At 41.8% G+C, this 22,450-nt stretch overlaps 1 protein-coding gene across 1 annotated transcript; it reads left to right on the forward strand.

Annotated features, from left to right (window-relative positions):
• Window positions 1-1,161: 1,161 nt before the first annotated feature.
• Window positions 1,162-21,806, forward strand: LOC116704615 (interferon-induced protein 44). Its single transcript, XM_032540226.1, has 9 exons — window positions 1,162-1,225; window positions 1,837-1,881; window positions 1,982-2,015; window positions 3,724-3,919; window positions 4,092-4,250; window positions 4,363-4,534; window positions 21,166-21,266; window positions 21,383-21,536; window positions 21,736-21,806. Exons 2-9 carry the CDS (start codon window positions 1,839-1,841, stop codon window positions 21,804-21,806), a joined length of 930 nt encoding a protein of 309 aa, XP_032396117.1. The 5' UTR covers window positions 1,162-1,225; window positions 1,837-1,838.
• The last annotated feature ends 644 nt before the right edge of the window (window positions 21,807-22,450 follow it).

Here is a 22,450-nt window from a genome sequence, read left to right on the forward strand (position 1 = left end):
ACGACAGTGAAACACACACACACACACACACACATTCTCACCTGTTTAACTTCACTCACCTTACAGATTTAGTTGATTTTGTGTCGAGGTAACACTGGGAGAGAAGAAGCCTCTCATTTCCTCTTCATCGGTCCTGATGTTGGCGTGCATCTGATCCGTAGACACAGCACACCTTTACAACTTCACTGCATGTCTAAAAAACATCTTGACGTCAACACCAAAGGGTGCTAAATGTCAGCCAATCAGGGCGTGCTGGTCTGGACATGCTGGTCTTACAGGGAGGTGTGTTCAGGTGCATTCTGGGCGTGCTGGTCTTACAGGGAGGTGTGTTCAGGTGCATTCTGGGCGTGCTGGTCTTACAGGGAGGTGTGTTCAGGGGCATTCTGGGCGTGCTGGTCTTACAGGGAGGTGTGTTCAGGTGCATTCTGGGCGTGCTGGTCTTACAGGGAGGTGTGTTCAGGTGCATTCTGGGCGTGCTGGTCTTACAGGGAGGTGTGTTCAGGGGCATTCTGGGCGTGCTGGTCTTACAGGGAGGTGTGTTCAGGGCATTCTGGGCGTGCTGGTCTTACAGGGAGGTGTGTTCAGGTGCATTCTGGGCGTGCTGGTCTTACAGGGAGGTGTGTTCAGGTGCATTCTGGGCGTGCTGGTCTTACAGGGAGGTGTGTTCAGGTGCATTCTGGGCGTGCTGGTCTTACAGGGAGGTGTGTTCAGGGGCATTCTGGGTGTGCTGGTCTTACAGGGAGGTGTGTTCAGGTGCATTCTGGGCGTGCTGGTCTTACAGGGAGGTGTGTTCAGGGGCATTCTGGGCGTGCTGGTCTTACAGGGAGGTGTGTTCAGGACAGCCACAAACTGGTTTAAAAATGCTATAGGGTTAATGTTCATGCTAAAATGGTATGTTGGTGTATTATATTATTATTATATTATTTGGATGTGATTTTTGGCTAAGCTAACTAGCTAATGCTAGTGTTATGCTGCCGTGATGTCTTGTAACAAACTGTTCATCTGTCTGGGGAGATACGTTCCCTTATTTGTCTAAGACAACATCGTTCAGTTTTGACAGCTGGGGGTGTGCCGTTGCTATCCCAGCTCCGTCCTCCAATCACACCGAGACAGACGGGTGGGGGGGGGGTGTCTTGCAGGTGAAAGTGAAAGTGCGGTTGTATATAATATTGCACTTGATAAACCCTAAACTCACACTCTGCCCGGGACTTTCTTCCAGTTAACAGTACGTATGAGTTTTACTTCTTTTATGTTTAAATAGTAATTTGTGTTTTCTGCATTGATGACTTTTACAGGATAATATTGGGAAAATATAAGGTTGCTGTTATGAGTTACATTTCTAGTTATGTTTGGTTTTATTTCAGGTAAATCCTGTTTTTATAATAGTTTTATGTTTTATAGTTCATTATATTGTGTTGGGTCGGCTATGTTCACACATGGGATTGTTGCGTTTGTCGGACCAAGAGAAAGGAGAGGCTTGGTCTGATGAAGATATAACAAAAAGATTTATGACAAAATGGCATGACAAAAGGTGGAAAATGTTTTCATTTGTGCTAATAGTTTTTAGAAAGTTGTCAAATGTTAAATATTATTTGGGTTATCTTTAAATCTGCTCCGTCCAATCAACTTCAACACATTTAAGAGGAATTCTTTTAAAAAACTTTTGAAAAGTGAAAGTAAAATAATGAATGTGACGCTGTATTGTAATACATATATATATATATATATATATATATATATATATATATACAATATATTGTAATAATATACAATATATATTTAGTCACCCTGACAATTTGTTCCAATTGGAGCTCATTAATTTCTTCTACTCCACAGCCATGGGAGGATCATCCAGCTCTCCTGCCCCTCCCCCCTCTCCTCGTAAGATCATTTATGAAAATGATTTCTCTTTCATACACAGTTAAACAACTGTTGGAAGATTGAGTTTTAACATGTATTGTACTCTTTTTTTTTTTTTAAGTTCTCAGTGTACCTTGGAGGACCATAACCTGGGCGTAAGTATGCACCTAAAACTGAACTTTGTATGAATTACTAATGCATGCTTGCTTAATACTTATTAATGCTCTAGAATTTCTCATTTTTGTGCAATTACTTATTTTTGCTCTTAATTAAGCAATTCCTGCTCCTGAATTAAATAATTTCCACTGCCCTGTTGACCACTAGCAAACCTACTGACAGAGTACAAAAGTACTCAAGTAGATTTTTCAGATATTTTTACTCTACTATTTATTTTTGTGGAGACTTTTCACTTTAACTCCTTACATTCTAACACGAATATCAGTACTTTCCCCTCCTTACATTTGACCAAACTGACTGTTACTTTAGTTTTGTACTGAAGGTCGTCTATCAGGTGTGACTGGGAGTGCATGTCGGAGAATAGTGAGCGGGCGCACACGCCACATGGAGAAAAAGTGAAAGAAAAGAAAGTAAAAGAAAAGAAAAAGAAAGTAAAAGAAAAAAAAAAGAACCTAGTCCCGAGGTTAATCAGCTGAGATCGAGTGAGTCATGAAACTCATGTTGTCACTTCAATAAGCCTGTTGTATTGGTTAAAAGTTAGCTTGTTTGTGTTCTTCACCTGTTACCTAGGTTACAGCTGTTACCTAGGTTACACCTGTTACCTAGGTTACCCCTGGCTGTTGATTTGATATAATGGCGGTTGTTAAACGTCCTTGCTCATTAAGATAATGTAATTAATAGTGGGTTTATTGTTATTATTTACTAACATATATGATTTCTATGCATTGTGTATGGTAGCCTTTGCAATGCTATTTATTTCTTTTATTAACACACACACACAGCCATAGCAGAGCTACCCCCCCCCATGTTTACACCGATGCTTGATTGGAAACCAGAATCAGCTTTAAATCCAGTCCTGATCTAGTCCTCACTAAGTTTCTAATAATTTCACTGGAGTTAGTTATTATTTTTGCGTCATCAATACCAAATTGAATCTAATTACATGTGAATATACACAGACTTCTCACAAAATCACAACTGAATTCATATCTTGCTACTCGGTCAGAATCTTATTAACCTGGAGTCCCAGTCTCTGTCACAATAAATAAGCTATTTGTTTTATATATGTTTTATATATGTTTTATATATGTTTTATATATGTTAGGCCTATTGGCAGACAGCCATTTAAAATGAAGCAAACGGCATATAAAGAATAAAGAGTCTTTTGTCCATGTCCCCTGTAGTGTCTCAGCGTCTCTCTAGTAACGTCTCTCTGGTCCAGGTAGCTTTATCATTCTAAGGCTACTTTTACTTTTATGTACAGGAAGTGAGTACTTTTGCCATCTCTGCCTACTGCCAGTCTATCCAGTTTTAATGACCCTGCTCTGCCAGAGTGTAAACTGCTCCATAAAAAAGGGAAAGCATGGTCACTGTGAGACCGTTGAGCAACGTGACATCATGACTTACAAAACTTACATGCCACTTTCTTATCTGCACGCATTTTGATCTATATGCGTGGATTTAGGGAAAAAAACAACGGGACGCGGGACAACAACGGCACGGCTGAGTTTAGGAAAGGTGACACGTGGGACATGTGGAAGTCCTGTGTTGTTTTACCCATTACTTAACAGTAAAATAACTATTAACTTAAGTTTAATTAACAATCGATTTAACAGCGATGGTTATTATAAAGTGTTAAATGCAGCCGTGCAGTATTACACTGTGTAATGTATGTTTCCTGAGCAGAGACAAGCAGAGTGACCTGCAGCATGTGAAGAACTACAAACCCCAGACCGACGGCCAGCAGCTCCGGATTCTTCTTTATGGATCAGTTGGAGCCGGGAAGTCCAGTTTCATCAACTCTGTCACAAGTGTCATAAAAGGCCAAATGTCCAAAAGGGCTGGGACGGCCAACGTCTCCGGCAGCTCTTATACCAAAAAGGTAAAGAGAAAGTATAAAGTTAGAGTATTGCTAGTGAGCATGATATGAACCCTTTAAGTCTTTACAGGTGAAATATACAGTCAAAAACTGTCATTAATCCGGGTCATAAGATTTCTGGGGTAAGGTGTACACATAATTAATAACTGCACTTTTCTCTATATGTGGTTCACAGTACACAACCTACAGGATCCAAAAGGACGGACAGAACACCTTTCACCCCGTGGTTCTCAGTGACACCATGGGGATGGAATGCAGCACCAACAGACGCAGGAAGGTCTACGTGAAAGACATGAAACGGGCGATGAAGGGACATGTGAGAGACGGCTACACGGTACCTTTTAAACTGCATTTTTTCAACTAACATTATTTAAGTTAAAAAAAAAAAAAAACTGTTTAACATCAAATTAATCTTGGTAATTGTCATCCTTGACTTTGATTTCCAGTTCAACCCTGAGTGTAAGATATTAAAGGACGACCAGCGCTACATCCCAGCTCCAACTGCCAACGACAGAGCCCACGTTCTGGTGTGTGTCGTTGATGCCAGGACGGTGTCTCAGATGAGTGAGAAAGCTATAGAAACACTGCAGGACATCAGGGACGAGGCCTCTGACCTGAGTGAGAGCAGAAATCAGGATTATTATTTTCCCTTTAGGATTGATGTAGGCCACTTTGGTGCAGGGAAGAAATGAGAGTGAAGCTAATGGCTTGATGTTAAAACTTTCTGTTCTCCTTGCAGATATTCCTCAAGTGGCCATTCTGACCAAAATTGACATGATCTGTCCGGAGATTAAAAAGGATTTAAGGAATGTCTACAAAAGCAAGATACTAAAGCGAAAGGTATTATGTTAATTGTCTTTTATTGAGTTTGCACAGAGAAGAAACATAATTTTTTACTGTCAAAACATTTTCAGTGTTTAAGCAGAAAGCTCTCCTTGGTTGTGAGATGTGACTGTTTTGAACCCAGATGGAGGAGTTCAGTGCAGAGGTGGGCATTCCCGTAGACTGCATCTTCCCTGTGAAGAACTACCATGACGATAACACCTTCAACAACGACGCTGACACTCTGATCCTGAGCGCCCTGAAGAACTTCATCAACTATGGAGACGAATTCATCTCGGGTCAGGCTTAATGTTGAGACCTATTTTAAAACACAGCATAAATATTGCATTATGTCAAAATAACAATCTGTGGCATTAATTCGTCATTCATTCATTTTTCCTGATGGCACCATGTTGATGTGTCTTACTTTAAAGTCTCTGGGACTCCTACGTTCATTAGATGATGGTTGAAAATTCCCATTTCTCATTAAACTGTCCCCAGGGTCTCCCTCTGAGAACAGGGATTCCAGAGAGTATCCTCCAGACATTAACAATGAACCCCCACCTATATAAGCAAAGTAAGATTCTCTCAATGTGATCTCATGAAAAACGTATGAATAACCAACTCATCACATACAGGCTTTTATGAAACCCTTGACATTACTTTCATGTTTAGGCAACAAAAATACTTGTTTCAGGTTAAAATACGAGCACTTGATCATTATGTAACTTACTGTACATACGTAAGTAATGCTCACAAAGTAACCAAAACCAACAGTTAAGTTAAAAATATATTGTTGTGTTGAACAAAGGTTCAGTTTAGAACCCAAGAAACCCAAAGCTAAAAATATATTTACTGTTTGAAGTGTGCTATGTAACTCACAGCTAAAATATGTACTGCTTAAAAGTGTGCTATGTAACCCATGATATATATTGTTTTGATGTATGTATGAACTAAATATGAGAAACAGCTAAAACTATATAATAGGTGTTTGGTGTGGTAAGGTCACACTTACTGTAACAGTAGAACTTGTCTGAACACGTCTTCTGCTGTGGCCACCTGTATGATTACGTAGTGGTGGAAATACCCTGATTTCTAGAAGGGGGGGTGGTTTAGTCTTGGCTTTGACTATAAATATGAGTTGATGTGGACTCTCTCTTCGGCACAAGTATACCCACTTATCGTTTTTTTCCCCCCATTCTCTGATTTTGATACTCTTTGTTTTTAGGGCAAAAAGGGAAAAGATTATTTCTGTATTTTGTATTCACTAAATAATAAAACTACCTGAGCTTGTGGTGAGCTAGGGGACCAAAAGACTTGTATTCCTTGATTTTAGTCATTTAACTTCTCTCTCTCACACCTCTGCTTTCTGAGGGCAGAGGTTTCCCTCCCGTGAGGGCAGTTAAGACTCCTTTTTAACCACCTGGGCGAGTTGCTGCCCGGCGGGGATCGACGTTGACAGTCAGACCTCCTGTTATCTCCTAGTGGGGGGGCATCTCCCCATCCGCTCTGCCGGTCAGAGCCACCGAGTCTTAGCCTCTCTCGGACCGGCGACCAACGAAGGCTAGCGGACGTCCTTGAGAAAGAGGGGGACCGCCAGTGACCCTGGGAGGAACGGTTCCTAACCGTGAGTACTGAAGAAAAATCATTGGTTGTAAAGATCCCCTCGGGCCGTGCTTAAAATATACAGGGGGACAAGAGCCCGTCAGTTGGGGAGGTCTGGGGTAAAATCAGAAAAGGCCTCTTGCCTCGCCTCCGGTTTCCCTGATCTGTGCGGGGGCCCTTTCAACTTAGCAAGGGTGTGTGTGTCTCTAGTAAAAAAAAAAAAAAAAACGAATTATTACTAAATATAATAATTACTAATTAATTCTAAAGTGTTAAATTAGCAAATCACTGTGTTTGGATCGAATATCTAGCATATAGACAATCAGGGAAGTATCAAAGTAACTCCTTTTAATATAGGCCTAACCATCCGCCCCGCTGATAGTAACGGGTGTTATTATACGGCAGAAGCGGGCATAGTAGGGACGGGGGTTACTGAGGGGAAGGTATAAAATGAGTTAGCCCTCAACCAAACGAGAGCAATACGACGCCTCAGTAACTGTCACACCGTTCAACATGGCGCCCAATTAACGCAAAGTTAAAGTGATTAACTAGAAGTGGCAAAACACTGTCAATACTGCCCAGAGACTCGAACCCACTGCCATGGATAGTGCGTTCAAAACGCTTTAGAACTTGAGATTGAAGTAGCGCGCCACGCAACTACACTGAATAACTTGGCAAAGCGCCATAGGTGTAGAAGCTACAGCGCCTAGGAACGGACCGGCTTTCTACGTACCGGCTTAAATAGATCGATCACGGGGTGCCCTACTAATTACGACAGGGTTAGGTGAAGTAGTTAAACCAAGACGAAAACAACGTGAACAATCGATAGTAACAAAGTAGGACTCAAATAAGACGGTAGGGGAATTTTGTTGAAAGGGAAATCCAAAAGAGCAAAGTACCGAATAAGCCCCCCGAGTATGGCAGCTGCAGACGCCTACGCCGCTTCTGTATTTGAGGACACAGATCATGAGGAAAATGGGACCCAAATAGACCATAATCTAAGATCCAACCCAGGCATGTCAGAAAGTTTAATAAACCTAGGTAGTGGAACACTAAGATACTTTCATGGTGATATTAGAAAGTGTGACCCATACCCAGGAAAATTAAGAATGATTTCATGGTTCAACCTAGCGAATAAGTTACTGGACCATGCAGGAGGAGTAGCAGCGGCGTTAATGAAATAAATAAATTCCCTAAGTCATGTGACTGGGAACCCTCTGTGCCACTGCCAGATGGAACAATAGTTCAACAAACTCATGAGGACTACGGAGTCTATGGGGAGGTGACACACTGCTGTTTTAGTGGAAAGAATGACGCAAGCAGGTTAGTGTCCGCCTTCTATGATAAGAATGATAAAGTATACCTCTTTAGAATATATTACATGAGGGAGTAATAAAAGCCAAACACTCATACATGATTACCCTGTTTGGTGATGGGATTTTCAAGTACTCATCACGAGACACTTGTCACTTTGAATGATGGCGTCAGAGCTGATGAATTAAATGTCTTCTTTTTAAGATATGATGCACAGAACGACTGTTCTCTAGGGAAGGTGGAGCTTTAGACTCCTTTAATGCCACTTCAGGTCATATGAAAATTGACACTTTGCAGGTACAGTTATGCTATCTGAGGCGTGGTGCCCTATCTTTCAGCTGTCTTTTGATAGTCATACTGTTCCAGATCTCTGGAAGAAGTCTATAATAATCCCTGTACCAAAATTTCCTGTCCTAAAGCGAATAAGGATTTTAGACCTGTTGCCCTTACATGCGAGGTAATGAAGTGTTTTGAGAGAGTAATGCTGAACTTACTTAGACAGGAAGTAACTCTTTGTGTTGATCCCTTCCAGTATGCATATAGGGAAGAACGTAGTACTGTGGTTGCCATCATTACAGTGTCTCATTTAATAAGGAAGCACTTAGAAGATTCCGATGCTTACACACGTGTTTTATTTTCTGATTTTAGTTCTGCTTTTGATACGGTCCGCCCTCATTTGCTGGTACAGAGGCTTGTGGACATGAAAGTCAATCCTTTAATTATCAAATGGTTTTATTCTCTTTTAACAAATAGGTCACAACAAGTGAGGGTAAATGCTACACTCTCTAAGATAAAACACTGTAGTACAGGGGTGCCTCAAGGAGCTGTTAGCTCACCTTTCTTGTTCACACTTTATACCAACGAGTGCAGACATAGTGAGTCCAACAACTATGTCATAAAATTTTCTGATGACACAATTATTTTAAGTTTATTGCATGCTGGTGACTGCCCTTCTACTTATTATAGGGAGATTGACCTCAGGGCCGGCCTGTGGCTTAGGCAGTATAGGCAAATGCTAAGGGCGCAAACCACCAGGGGGCGCCCGGTCTGTGCTGTACCTATAACGTAGGGTGACCAGACGTCCCCGGTTTCCGGGGACAGTCCCTTATTTTGGCTACCTGTCCCCGGCTGGATCTGTCCCCGGAAATGTCCCCGGTTTTCACTGTGACTGAAAGACCCGAAATTGGAATGAAAGAAAGAAAAAACGTAGCCGATAATTGCACACCCAACACAGACTCCAGACCGCCAGAGCCAGCGGTGCTCAGAGATGTTCTAGAAGCCGTGTGTTACGATGCTAAAATCACTGATTATTTACATGGAGTCTGGTGCGTTTAGCAAACACAATTTCGCGGACTTTTATGTTTTAAAAAGGATCTTAATCTTTAACAGAAAGGTCGACCTCCTTAGAAATCCTTCCCATAATGTTGTCAGACACTTAGAATATTAATCTGAGTCTGTTAGCAGCAAAACAAGCACTTTTATGAACGTAAATACAAGCTGGACAATTATCCTATTAACTTACATTGCAGAGATCTCGTTTAATATGCATCACTGTCAAAGGAAAATATGTCCTCAGTAGTTTTTGTTGTATCTGATTTTCAAGGAGCTGTTGCAGAAACAAGCCTTGAGCAGTAAAGCAAAAGCTGTCAGTAGTTCAGTAAACATTACAACATTATGAAATATTGAGACTTTCTATCTTGAAATATTAAGACTTTCTCTCTTGAAATATTAGGACTATTAGGACTTTATATTTTGAAATATTAGGACTTTCTATCTTGAAATATTAGGACTTTTAATCTTGAAGTATAAGGATGGATTTTTTATCTTGAAATATTAGGACTTTCTATCTTGAGGTGTAGTGGAGTGGAGTAGGAAGTAGCAGCAGGGGTGGGTCTAGGATCATACCTGGGGGGGGGGGCTCAGCCCCTAATAAGAACAGCTCTAGGTCTAGTGTCCCCGTTTTAAGTTTTACAAACATAAAAACATTACTTGTTTTTGAAAATGTCCCCGGATTTTGTCTAAGAAATCTGGTCACCTTACTATAACGTCACCTTAATTAAAAAAAACAAGCCCGACTTCTTTTACCTGCATCTAAATCTCATAATGTCAAAGCGTCCTAAACTGTCTGGTGCCCAGGGGAGGAAAAAAAGAAAGAAAAAGGAGGGAAAAAAACTTGACAAAGACAGAGGTAATGTTACAGTAAAGATGATGATGATAATGATATTATTTTGCTGTTGCAGAAAAATGATCGATAATAGCTTTAGCCGTTAGCATGACATAGTTGGCTAATCACTAAATAGCGAGCTCTATCTTTTAGTTTTAACATCAGTTAACTGTACAGTGATGCCAAGGGGGCGCCACCTAAAATCTTGCCTAGGGCACCAAAATTTGTTTAGGGCACGGCCTGCTTCCCATCCTGGTTGGCGCCCGTACCATCCAGTGCAATCAAAATTTGAGAAACTAATAAAAACAGCAATGAAGGTTATGGGAAAGAAAGAGTATACTTCGCTTCAGACCATCTTTGAAAAAACAGTTGTCACCCAGGCTCAGAAAATCCTGAAGGACCCTTCACATATTTTGCACTCAGAATATAATGTTTTACCTTCGGGGTTGGGGGGTCCTTAGAGCTAGCAGATGGAAAAGTAATCGCTATGGGCTGTCTTTCGTTCCAACTTCCATAGCGCTCCTAAATAAACAATCGGCTCGGAACAAAATAGCTTGAAGCACTTACGGCACTTTATTTAGTTATTTTTAATCATAGTCTAATTAGTTTAGTTCAATTTTTACTATCTGATCTTATGTGATATTGTTATATAGTATTGTGGCGGTTGTATTTTGTTTCTATCATATTGTTTTCTTTTAGATGTGCTCTAGTGCAATTTATACAGAATTATCTGTTTTATCATTCTGGTTTTATTGACTTGGTAATCAATTGACAGGGAAGGTCATTGATACTTGTGCATTGTCTGCGATGTAGGGTGGATTGTATGTTGTATGTGTGTAAAGTCTCTGTGTTTAATGATGTTTACAGCAGCATAATGTAGTACTGATGCCCAAGACAAATTTCCCTCAGGGGACAATAAAGTTATCTTGATCTTGATCTTGATTGAGACAGTGTAGGAGCGCTTTCTAGGATATTAAAGAGGCACCGAAGCTGTGAATGGGTGGTCTGTTGTTCAAAACAGGCGATGGGGAAAATAGAAAGGTCACTGTTGCAATCAGAGAACCTGTACCCTGATCTGTTTGTGTCTCTGGACCACATGGGTCACATGCCGAGGCCAGGAGTAATAGTTTATATACCACACTGTACCGGAGAGAAATGCGTCTCTGGCTACTCAGGGGAAGGACTGAGAAACACTAGAGAGGGAGAGGGTATCTCCAGGAGGTACTCTCTCTACCCGCATGTAGATATGGGAACTACTAGAGATTGGAATGCTTACGTTACCTCCAACACTCAGCTTTAGAGACCAGTCCACGCAGTCACCCATGTACACTCTCTTCCCACCTTGGAGTCATAGGAATACGGGAGTAAAAGACCCCAAAGAGGACGTCCGCCAAGAAACAGTTCAAAGATTTAGGCTGAATCCCATTCCTTCCCCTTACCCCTACCCCTTGGCCCTTACCCTACCCCTTGGCCCTTGAACCAAGGGTAGGGGTAAGGGGTGAAAACATACCCCTATGAATTGGGACACCACTTGGTGACATCACCATACAGTATTGATCACAAACCTCCAAGATGCCGTCTAGGTCTGTTGATGTGTGGGTTTGGACAACAGTGTGTGTTATATATTTTATAGTTATTTTAGGTTCACTTTGGTAGTGCAGAGTACTTATCTGTGTAGTACTTAGGTCTGTTTGCAATACAAATGTGTATACACATGCATCATGTGTACATATACATACATATACACCCTGTATACATGTGTGTGTATATCTGTTTCAGTTATCACCGTTTTGAATGTCTTTGATGTTCACAAAAACATTTTGTTGACAAAAATCTGTCTTTATTGGTGATAAATTGAACATAACAGGCAAAAACGTTACATAAAATAATGTTACAGAACCATTGTCAACTATTAGAACCATAACTAACATGTCGCACACAATAAAAGGCACTCATATGTGTAAAACTAAAAAAATACACACAAGACCACAAACAAACTACACACACACTACACTGTTGTAACTACAGCTGCTCTGATATTCCAGACCAGTCTGGAGCCTTTTGGCCAGTAACCCCCCCCCCCCCCTCACATATCATCAGTGTCCCATATCAAAACCAACAACAATATACAAGTGCATGAACAATGAACAGGAATTAATTAAATATTACAATAATAGTAGGCTACCAATGCAAATGAATGGGTACAACATGAACATATGAATTAGGAAACGTCTGCTCGTTGCAGCCCCAACCTGGATCAGCTGCTGTGTCCTCCTGTGTCCTCCTGTGTGAGACAGGGCGGTATATGTTAAGCACGTAGCGATGTATCATAGACCGTTAATATATATCTAGCTATACAATCTATGCGATCTATACAGTCCATTCAAGGCAGAAATATGTGGGACTGTTCAACGTTAGCGTTAGCGTTAGCGATTAGCGTTAGCATTGCAAGCTAGCGATTTTTAAAAAGTTTCAGTTAGGAACATGGGTACACATGTACAGGACTGCATAGACCACAAAACAAGACTGTCGTAACTTTTTAATCAATTATTTAAAGCTGAAAGTACTTACATTCATGTGTCTCTCTGGTTGATGCAGCAGCCACACACTGCCTGTGTGTTTTCTAGTGAGGTCGCGTCCACACTAGATCCGTAGGGGTATACAGCCCTTGATCTATGCCCTACCCCTAGCTCGTATACGTATTGGACCGGCACTAGGTGCCGCGTGAACGCGCAAAAGGTAGGGAAGGGTAAGGGGAAGGAATGGGATTCAGCCTTAGCCCCTTTATTAACCCGCAAAGCAGTACACCAGCCACCCCTAGACCAAAAAGGAGCAAGGAACAATCCTTGCTCCTGCCAACTAGGCTAAAAAACCCACAGACAGGCGTGATAGGCCTCTCTAGGACCATAAGCGCGGTCATAGGGAGGGCTCTCCTGATGCAAATAGCACCTCACCTCCTATTGGTGCTCAAATGGCGTTTTTCCACTGCTGGTAACAGCTCGCCTCGGCTTGGCTCGGCTCGGCTCGGCCCATTATGCATCCGTTTTCCATTGCAGATTGAGTAAAGCCTCAGCGTGGCTGGTCACCATAGCAACGCGTGATGACGTCATTTTCAGCGCGACTCACAACAGCACGTCGGCTACTCGCCGCAGCCACAAGAAATGTTTTCTTTCAAAAGAAGCTGAAGGAAGCAACAAAAATCACCGCTAAAAAAACAGGAGTTTGGGAATTCTGACGGAGTTCAGACGTGGACATGACGGTTGTTCGCCGACACATAAGGGTAAGTTACGTTTCCTGGTAACGTTAGCTAACATTAGCATGTGTTCAGCATCGCAGTCAGTATTTACTATACGCTATATAAAGTACATGAACTTTAGCAACCATGATTACACACCAACATGTGTGCTGTGTACTGTTTGTGTTTCAGAGCATTCACGCTTTGCAAAATGGCCGCCGCAGACCGTCTGGTGGGCGATGTCCGACCGGTGAGATCTCTGGTTCTGACCTGCTGGGCTGTGTATAATCTTTATGAGAGTCACAGAGAGGCTTATGACAACGACCGGGATGCATCTGGGCCAGCAGAGCCGGCGGGGACACTGTCCCAGGGCGCAGAGGAAGAAGACCGGGAAGTTTGGGAGGGTTTGATGCGCTACTTGAAAAGCTAAATAAAAACTTTTGTTATATATATTGTCTTGTTTTTTAAAGTAACAGTGTGCAATATTGGAAACGACATGAAGCCGCTAGTAGCCCGAACAGTTTAAAAGTGAGAATAGTGCAGAGAGTGGATAATCTGTCGGTGTCGGCTAGATTTGTTTTAAATGTCCCGTTTGTTCTGGACACACACTCCGCACTCTGGTCTGCTAACAACGTAGTGATTAGTGATGATTCTCTCCGACCAACCAGCAGTCTGCAGGTTTCCACGTCACCTTTTGGTATCGCCTCGGCTCGCTTGGAACCTCGACTGAGGTAGTACTAATAAAAGTACCTGGTAGCGGGTCCCAGGGACTTTTTTTCGTAATGGAAAACCAAAAAAAACGAGTAGAGCCGAGGCGAGTCGAGTAGATACCACGCAGTGGAAAACCGCCATTAGTGTTACTCCTTAATATGTAGCCCTAATGTTTTTATTATATTATGTGATATTATAGCTTACTTTGGTTTCATAACCTTCTCAATAAGTCTCCCATTTCTGGACCAATAACGTGGCCAGTTGTGTTCAGGTGCATTCTGGGCATTCTTCCAGGGAGGTGTACGGATATAGTGGAGTTTACATTCATCACACCGGGAACACCACAATGCTTCATCTTTTTATTTTGATGCTGTCACTTGTTAGAAGAATAATAATATATTATATTATATTCTTCCCCTCCTCGTTACTGTCCATTAGAAGCTGCTGCTCATTGGGTGAAACATTTGGCGCATGCGTCTTCTCATCTCTGCATCAGTAAATCTTGGATCGATACCGTGGTTTATTTAAGAAAGTCGTGAACGTGCACTTATCCTGGCTATCTCCACCTGGCTGGACATAGCTCCACCTGTTCATCCTGGTTATCTCCACCTGGCTGGACATAGCTCCACCTTCTTATCCTGGTTATCTCCACCTGGCTGGACATAGCTCCACCTGTTCATCCTGGTTATCTCCACCTGGCTGGACATAGCTCCACCTGTTCATCCTGGTTATCTCCACCTGGCTGGACATAGCTCCACCTGTTCATCCTGGTTATCTCCACCTGGCTGGACATAGCTTCACCTGTTCATCCTGGTTATCTCCACCTGGCTGGACATAGCTCCACCTGTTCATCCTGGTTATCTCCACCTGGCTGGACATAGCTCCACCTGTTCATCCTGGTTATCTCCACCTGGCTGGACATAGCTCCACCTTCTTATCCTGGTTATCTCCACCTGGCTGGACATAGCTTCACCTGTTCATCCTGGTTATCTCCACCTGGCTGGACATAGCTCCACCTGTTCATCCTGGTTATCTCCACCTGGCTGGACATAGCTCCACCTGTTCATCCTGGTTATCTCCACCTGGCTGGACATAGCTCCACCTGTTCATCCTGGTTATCTCCACCTGGCTGGACATAGCTCCACCTGTTCATCCTGGTTATCTCCACCTGGCTGGACATAGCTCCACCTGTTCATCCTGGTTATCTCCACCTGGCTGGACATAGCTTCACCTTCTCATCCTGGTTATCTACACCTGGCTGGACATAGCTCCACCTGTTCATCCTGGTTATCTCCACCTGGCTGGACATAGCTCCACCTGTTCATCCTGGTTATCTCCACCTGGCTGGACATAGCTCCACCTGTTCATCCTGGTTATCCCACCTGGCTGGACATAGCTCCACCTTCTTATCCTGGTTATCTACACCTGCTGGACATAGCTTCACCTTCTCATGCTGGTTATCTCCACCTGGCTGACATAGCTTCACCTTCTCATCCTGGTTATCTACACCTGGCTGGACATAGCTCCACCTGTTCATCCTGGTTATCTCCACCTGGCTGGACATAGCTCCACCGGTTCATCCTGGTTATCTCCACCTGGCTGGACATAGCTCCACCTGTTCATCCCGGCTCGGCAAACATGCAACCGATTTAAATAAATATTTTAAATCAGCCAATCAGCAGGCAGTACAGGTTCTACTGTCCAATTAAACAGGACAGACTGAAAGAGTCCAAAGAATCTGACCATGGTGAAACACGCACGCACACACAACCACACAGACAACCGCACGCATGCACACACACACACACACACATTGTCACCTGTTTAACTCCACTTACCTTACAGATTTAGTTGATTTTGTGTTGAGGAAACGCTGGGAGAGAAGAAGCCTCTCATTTCCTCTTCATCGGTCCTGATGTTGGCGTGCATCAGATCCGTAGACACAGCACACCTTTACAACTTCCCTGCATGTCTAAAAAACATCTTGACGTCAACACCAACAGGTGGTAGATGTCAGCCAATCAGGGCGTGCTGGTCTTCCAGGGAGGTGTGTTCAGGTGCATTCTGGGCGTGCTGGTCTTACAGGGAGGTGCGTTCAGGTGCATTCTGGGCGTGCTGGTCTTACAGGGAGGTGTGTTCAGGTGCATTCTGGGTGTGCTGGTCTTACAGTGAGGTGTGGTTCAGGTGCATTCTGGGCGTGCTGATCTTACAGGGAGTGTGTTCAGGTGCATTCTGGGTGTGCTGGTCTTACAGGGAGGTGTGTTCAGGTGCATTCTGGGCGTGTTGGTCTTCCAGGGAGGTGTGTTCAGGTGCATTCTGGGCGTGCTGGTCTTACAGGGAGGTGCGTTCAGGTGCATTCTGGGCGTGCTGGTCTTCCAGGGAGGTGTGTTCAGGTGCATTCTGGGCGTGCTGGTCTTACAGGGAGGTGTGTTCAGGTGCATTCTGGGCGTGCAGGGTCTTACAAGGACTTGTGGTTCAGGTGCATTCCGGGCGTGCTGGTCTTACAGGGAGGTGAGTTGAGTTTATTTGAACATTTAAAGTTTTTGAACATACAAAAAAAAAAACATTATTAAAATAAAAGATTTATATACATGCATTCCTGCATGCATATAATTAAAATGACAGATAAATAAGGTCATGTACTTATATATCTTTCAAATTTGAAAGTCATTCAAAAAGGAACAAAAATGTTCCATGTTCAAAAGGAGTAGGAAGAAGTTGATAAACAACTTATCAAGTCCGACCCCCTTTCTCTACTTTTATCCTTTAGTAAATCTTATTCTTCAGTTATTTAAACATTCTTATTTACACATCATAGACACAGATGCATACATACACAAACACTTATAAACCCTCTTTTTTTTTTTTCTTTTTTTAAATAACACAGCCATACTAGACTTAGTATATAGACATGCTAGTATGTAGATACACTAGCATATGGACACACCAGCATATAAACATACCAGTATATAGACGTACGTATATAATATATTAATATATAGACATACCAGCATATAATGCCAAGAAACCATACAGTTACTACAATACCATCACTTTAAGTCCTTTTCGTATCCCTTTAATATATTCATTTTAAATAATCTCTTGAAATTGCTCATTGTTATAGATGATTCATCTCTTCACTGCAGTTGTTCCATAAAGTAACTCCTTTAGTTGAGATGCAGTGATATTTAGCATTTGTTCTTATAGGTTTTCGTTTTATATACAAATGTGTGTTCAGGACAGCCGCAAACTGGTTTGAAATCCTATAGGGTTATGTTCATGCTAAAATGGGTAGTCGTTGGTGTATTATATTAAGGTTTTCCAACTTTTGGATGTTTTTTGTGGCTAACCTAACTAGCTAATGTTAGTGCTACTGGGGATGTGTCAAACATGTCTTTTAACAAACGTGGGTTTCATTAGTCTGGGGAGATACGATTAGATTTGAAAGCTGGGGGTGTGCCGTTGCTATCCCAGCTCCGTCCTCCAATCACACGAGACAGACGGGGGGGGGGGGGGGGGGGGGGGGGGGGTTTCTTGCAGGTGAAAGTGAAAGTGCCTTTGTCTATAAATTGCTCTTGATAGTCTCTGAACTCCCATTCTGCTGGGACTTTCTTCCTGTATCATTACGTTCGAGTTTTTCTTCTCTTATGTTTAAATGTTGAATTGTGTTTTTCTGTATTGATGACTTTTACAGAATAGTATTGGGAAAATATAAGGATGCCTGTGTGAGTTACATTTCTAGTTATGTTTGGTTTCATTTCAGGTAAACCCTGTTTTTCTTATAGTTTTATATTTTATAGTTCATTATATTGTGTTAGGTTGAGTTCCATTCATGAAATATGGCTCTGTTCACACATGGGATTGTTGCGTTTGTCGGACCAAGAGAAAGGAGAGGCTTGGTCCGATGAAGACTTAACAAAAAGATGTATGACAAAATGGCATGACAAGACTAAAAGGTGGAAAATGTTTTAATTTGTGCTAATAGTTTTTAGAAAGTTGTCAAATGTTAAATATTATTTGGGTTATCTTTAAATCTGCTCCGTCCAATCAATTTCAACACATTTAAGAGGAATTCTTCCAACAAAACAATTAAAAAACTTTTAAGAAGTGTGAAAGTTAAATAATGAATGTGACGCTGTATTGTAATTTACCACCAACATATTCATATACATTCTGACTTTTCCACCAAGATGTTTATTCACTTTGACAATTTGTTCCAATTGGAGCTCATTAATTTCTTCTACTCCACAGCCATGGGAGGATCATCCAGCTCTCCTGCCCCTCCCCCCTCTCCTCGTAAGATCATTTATGAAAATGATTTCTCATTCATTCACAGTTAAACAACTGTTGGAAGATTTAGTTTTAACATGTATTGTACTCTTTTTTTTTTTTTAAAGTTCTCAGAAAACCTTGGAGGACCATAACCTGGGCGTAAGTATGCACCTAAAACTGACCTTTGTTCCAGTTACTAATGCTTGCTTATGCAAGCTTGTGCAACTTATTTGTGCTCTTAATTAAACAATTCAAGCTCCTGAATGAAATACTTTCCACTGTCCTGCTGACCACTAGCAAACCTACTGCTAGTTCACTCCAGTTTTAATGACCCTGCTCTGCCAGGGTTTAAACTGCTCCATAAAAAATGGAAAGCATGGTTACTGTGAGACTGTTGAGCAACGTGACATCATGACTTTACAAAACTTACATGCCACTTTCTAATCTGCACGCATTTTGATCTATCTCCATGGATTTAGGGAAAAAACAACGGGACGCGGGACAACAACGGCAGGGCTGAGTTTAGGAAACAAGACACGTGGGACACGACCCCTGGTCTCCTGGGTGGAAGTCCTGTGTTGTTTTACCCATTAGTTAACAGTAAAATAACTATTGACTTAAGTTTAATTAACAATCGATTTAACAGCGATGGTTATTATAACGTGTTATAAATGCAGCCGTGCAGTAATTTACCCTGTGTAATGTGTGTTTCCTGAGCAGAGACAAGCAGAGTAACCTGCAGCATGTGAAGAACTACAAACCCCAGACCGACGGCCAGCAGCTCCGGATTCTTCTTTATGGATCAGTTGGAGCCGGGAAGTCCAGTTTCATCAACTCTGTCACAAGTGTCATAAAAGGCCAAATGTCCAAAAGGGCTGGGACGGCCAACGTCTCGGGCAGCTCTCATACCAAAAAGGTAAAGAGAAAGTTTAAAGTTTGAGTACTGATGTGTCTCTTGTAGAGGTGTCATGAGAACCGATACTTTTGATTCTGAAATGACAAAACACCGACGATGCTACATGTTACATTCAGAAGTAAGAGTTCATGAACAAGTGGACCTGCACATGGCACAGAGAGCCAAAGTCCTGTTTCAAGTACGGTACATGGAATCTTAGAAAATCTTCTTTTTTTTTTACTGTGGTATTGAAATTGGTAAATTTTAAGAGGGTGGAGCTGGGGAGGATGGTGCGGTCAAGCCAACGCCAATGGTTGATGGTTTCATGGCGCTGCTCTACGCTAAAAAGGAAAAGTTGCCGATTTTTAACCCTGTGGTGTGAGTCATCTAGCAATAACAATAACAGCTTGTCTTGATTTAGACAAGTGACCTTATTGATAACATATCGCTGACAGTCCGTTCCACGTAACTGGGTCATAAAGGGGTTCTAATCTGCACGCTTTAATGACACAGGAGCACGTTCACTGCCCTCTGCCCAGTTAAACCACTGCCACGTACCAGTTTTAGAATAGCCTACTAATGTTGCCCCTGCTACTATTATTATATTTTAACTATATATATAAGTACTACATATTAATATATATATATATATATATATATATATATAATATACGTTAAATATACTCACACTTGGATCTCCACATTCCTCTCAAAGAAATCTCTTTATTATACAGTTAAGTTGACTATATTATACCAAAAGAAAATGCATACTATGTTGATATAAATAGATTAGGTGGAAATTGATTCTTTTTTCATTTTAAAGTGCCCATATAATGAAAGAAATCATCTTTTCCTGGGATTTGGGGGGTTATTTTGTGTCTCTGGTGCTTCCACATGCATACACACTTGGAAAACAACTATCCATGGTGTTCTGAGTGGGATCTGGTTTCTGAATGTCCTCTGATCCGGTTTCTAAATGTCCTCTGATCCGGTTTCTGAATGTCCTCTGATCCGGTTTCTGAATGTCCTCTGATCCGGTTTCTAAATGTCCTCTGATCTGGTTTCTGAATGTCCTCTGTCTTCAGTCTCTGGGTGAGCTGTCCAACATCTGCACGGCTTTCTACGTCACTAGAGACGAGGTGGCTAACCGTAGCATGCTAGCTCGTTCACAATGGCTGAACACGGCTCCAACAGCCACTAGTTGACCAGAATCTCCAAAAGAACTACTTCCTGTCCCTGTTCTACTTCCTGTCCCTGTTGTGCAGGTATTCCACAAGTGTCCCTGGTCTAGAAGAAGTCTCCCAGCTGATCCTGCCTTGGACTGACCAAAGCTGGAGAAAGAGTTATCAGCTGATGGATCTTACCGAGCTACTGAGCATGTGCAGCTCCCAACAAAGATAGTATAGAAGGGAGATGTCTCACTCTGGAGCTAAAACAGAGACCTAAACACACAGGGTGGAAACAGGATCTGCAGCAATGTGCAGTACAACAAAAATATGGTGTTTTTGAAAATGAAACCATGGAAACCTATTCTGGTACAACCTCAACATGCAATTATGAACCTGAAAATGACCATAACATGAACCCTTTAAGTCTTAACAGGTGAAATATGCAGTCAAAAACTGTAATTTAACATGGTGTACACATAATTAATAACTGCACTTTTCTCTATATGTGGTTCACAGTACGAAACCTACAGGATCCAAAAGGATGGACAGAACACCTTTCACCCCGTGGTTCTCAGTGACACCATGGGGCTGGAATGCAGCACCAACCGACGCAGGAAGGTCTACGTGAAAGACATAAAACGGGCAATGAAGGGACATGTGAAAGACGGCTACACGGTACCTTTTAAACTGCAGTTTTTCAACTAACATTATTTAAGTTAAAAAAAACAAAAAACTGTTTAACATCAAATTAATTTTGGTAATTGTCCTCCTTGATTTCACTTTGATTTCCAGTTCAACCCTGAGTGTAAGATATTAAAGGACGACCAGCGCTACATCCCAGCTCCAACTGCCAACGACAGAGCCCACGTTCTGGTGTGTGTCGTTGATGCCAGCACGGTGTCTCACATGCGTGAGAAAGTTATAGAAACACTGCAGGACATTGGAGACGAGGCCTCTGACCTGAGTGAGAGCAGAAATCAGGATTATTATTATGCAGGGAAGAAATGAGAGTGAAGCTAATGGGTTCAGGTTATTAATTAAAGCTTTCTGTTATCCTTGCAGATATTCCTCAAGTGGCCATTCTGACCAAAATTGACTTGATCTGTCCGGAGATTCAAAAGGATTTAAGGAATGTCTACAAGAGCAAGATACTAAAGCAAAAGGTATTATATTATTTGTCATTTATTGAGTTTGCACAGAGAAGAAATATGATTTTATAATGTTAGTATTTTAGCAGAAAGCTCTCCTTGGTTGTGAGATGTGACTGTTCTAAACCCAGATGGAGGAGTTCAGTGCAGAGGTGGGCATTCCCGTAGACTGCATCTTCCCTGTGAAGAACTACCATGACGATAACACCCCCGACAACGACGCTGACACTCTGATCCTGAGCGCCCTGAGGAGCTTCATCAACTTGGGAGACGACTTCATCTCGGGTCAGGCTTAATGTTGAGACCTATTTTAAAACACAGCATAAATATTGCATTATGTCAAAATAACAATCTGTGGCATTAATTTGTCATTCATTCATTTTTCCTGATGCCACCATGTTGATGTGTCTTACTTTAAAGTCTCTGGGACTCCTATGTTCATTAGATGGTTGAATAAACCCATTTCTCATTAAACTGTCTCCAGGGTCTCCCTCTAAGGACAGGGATTTCAGAGAGCATCCTCCAGACTTTAACAATGAACCTACACCTATATAAGCAAAGTAAGATTCTCACATCACTTTCATGTTTAGGCAACAAAAATACGTATTTCCGGTAAAAATCAGAGCACCTCTTCATTATGTAACTTACTGTACATACGTAAGTAATGCACGCAAAGTAACTAAAACCAACAGTTAAGTTCAAATATGTTTTTGCACATGAAAAACAAACACTGGTCTTCTGGGCACGTTAATTGGATCCATAAATGGACTTTCTTCGTCTTTATACTACATCTCACTTCTGGAGCTGTTCCTCTGAGCATCTAATAAGCTTTTGCAAAAAAGCACAAAGAACATAGTGATAACACAAAAAAGGACTTGATAAATTGGAGTTATTCATGCAATATTTTCATTGCGACACCAGGCTGGCCTCGTGCTTAGTTTATGATACTATTTAGTAATCCATGTTGATATTGTATGACCGTTGGATACACTGGTGAATTATTGACAAGACATGGCAGTTTGTCTCTTAGGATACATAAATTCCTATATTCCTTCATTACAGGTTGTATAACGGTTAAGTTTTCCTGATGGCACCATGTTTATGTGTCTTACTCTAAAGCCCCTGTGACTCTGTGTTTATTAGATTATGGTTGAAAATACCCATTTCTCATTAAACTGTCCCCAGTGATTCCAGACTTC

Source organism: Etheostoma spectabile, chromosome 16 (assembly GCF_008692095.1).
Source record: "Etheostoma spectabile isolate EspeVRDwgs_2016 chromosome 16, UIUC_Espe_1.0, whole genome shotgun sequence".
Lineage (NCBI taxonomy): Eukaryota > Metazoa > Chordata > Actinopteri > Perciformes > Percidae > Etheostoma > Etheostoma spectabile.

Coding starts and splice junctions, on each gene's coding strand:
- LOC116704615 (XM_032540226.1), top strand. CDS start 1,839: ATGGGAGGATCATCCAGCTCTCCTGCCCCTCCCCCCTCTCCTC. Junction 3,920..4,091: donor GCAGCTCTTATACCAAAAAG/GTAAAGAGAAAG, acceptor TGTGGTTCACAG/TACACAACCTACAGGATCCA. Junction 21,537..21,735: donor GGGAGACGACTTCATCTCGG/GTCAGGCTTAAT, acceptor AACTGTCTCCAG/GGTCTCCCTCTAAGGACAGG.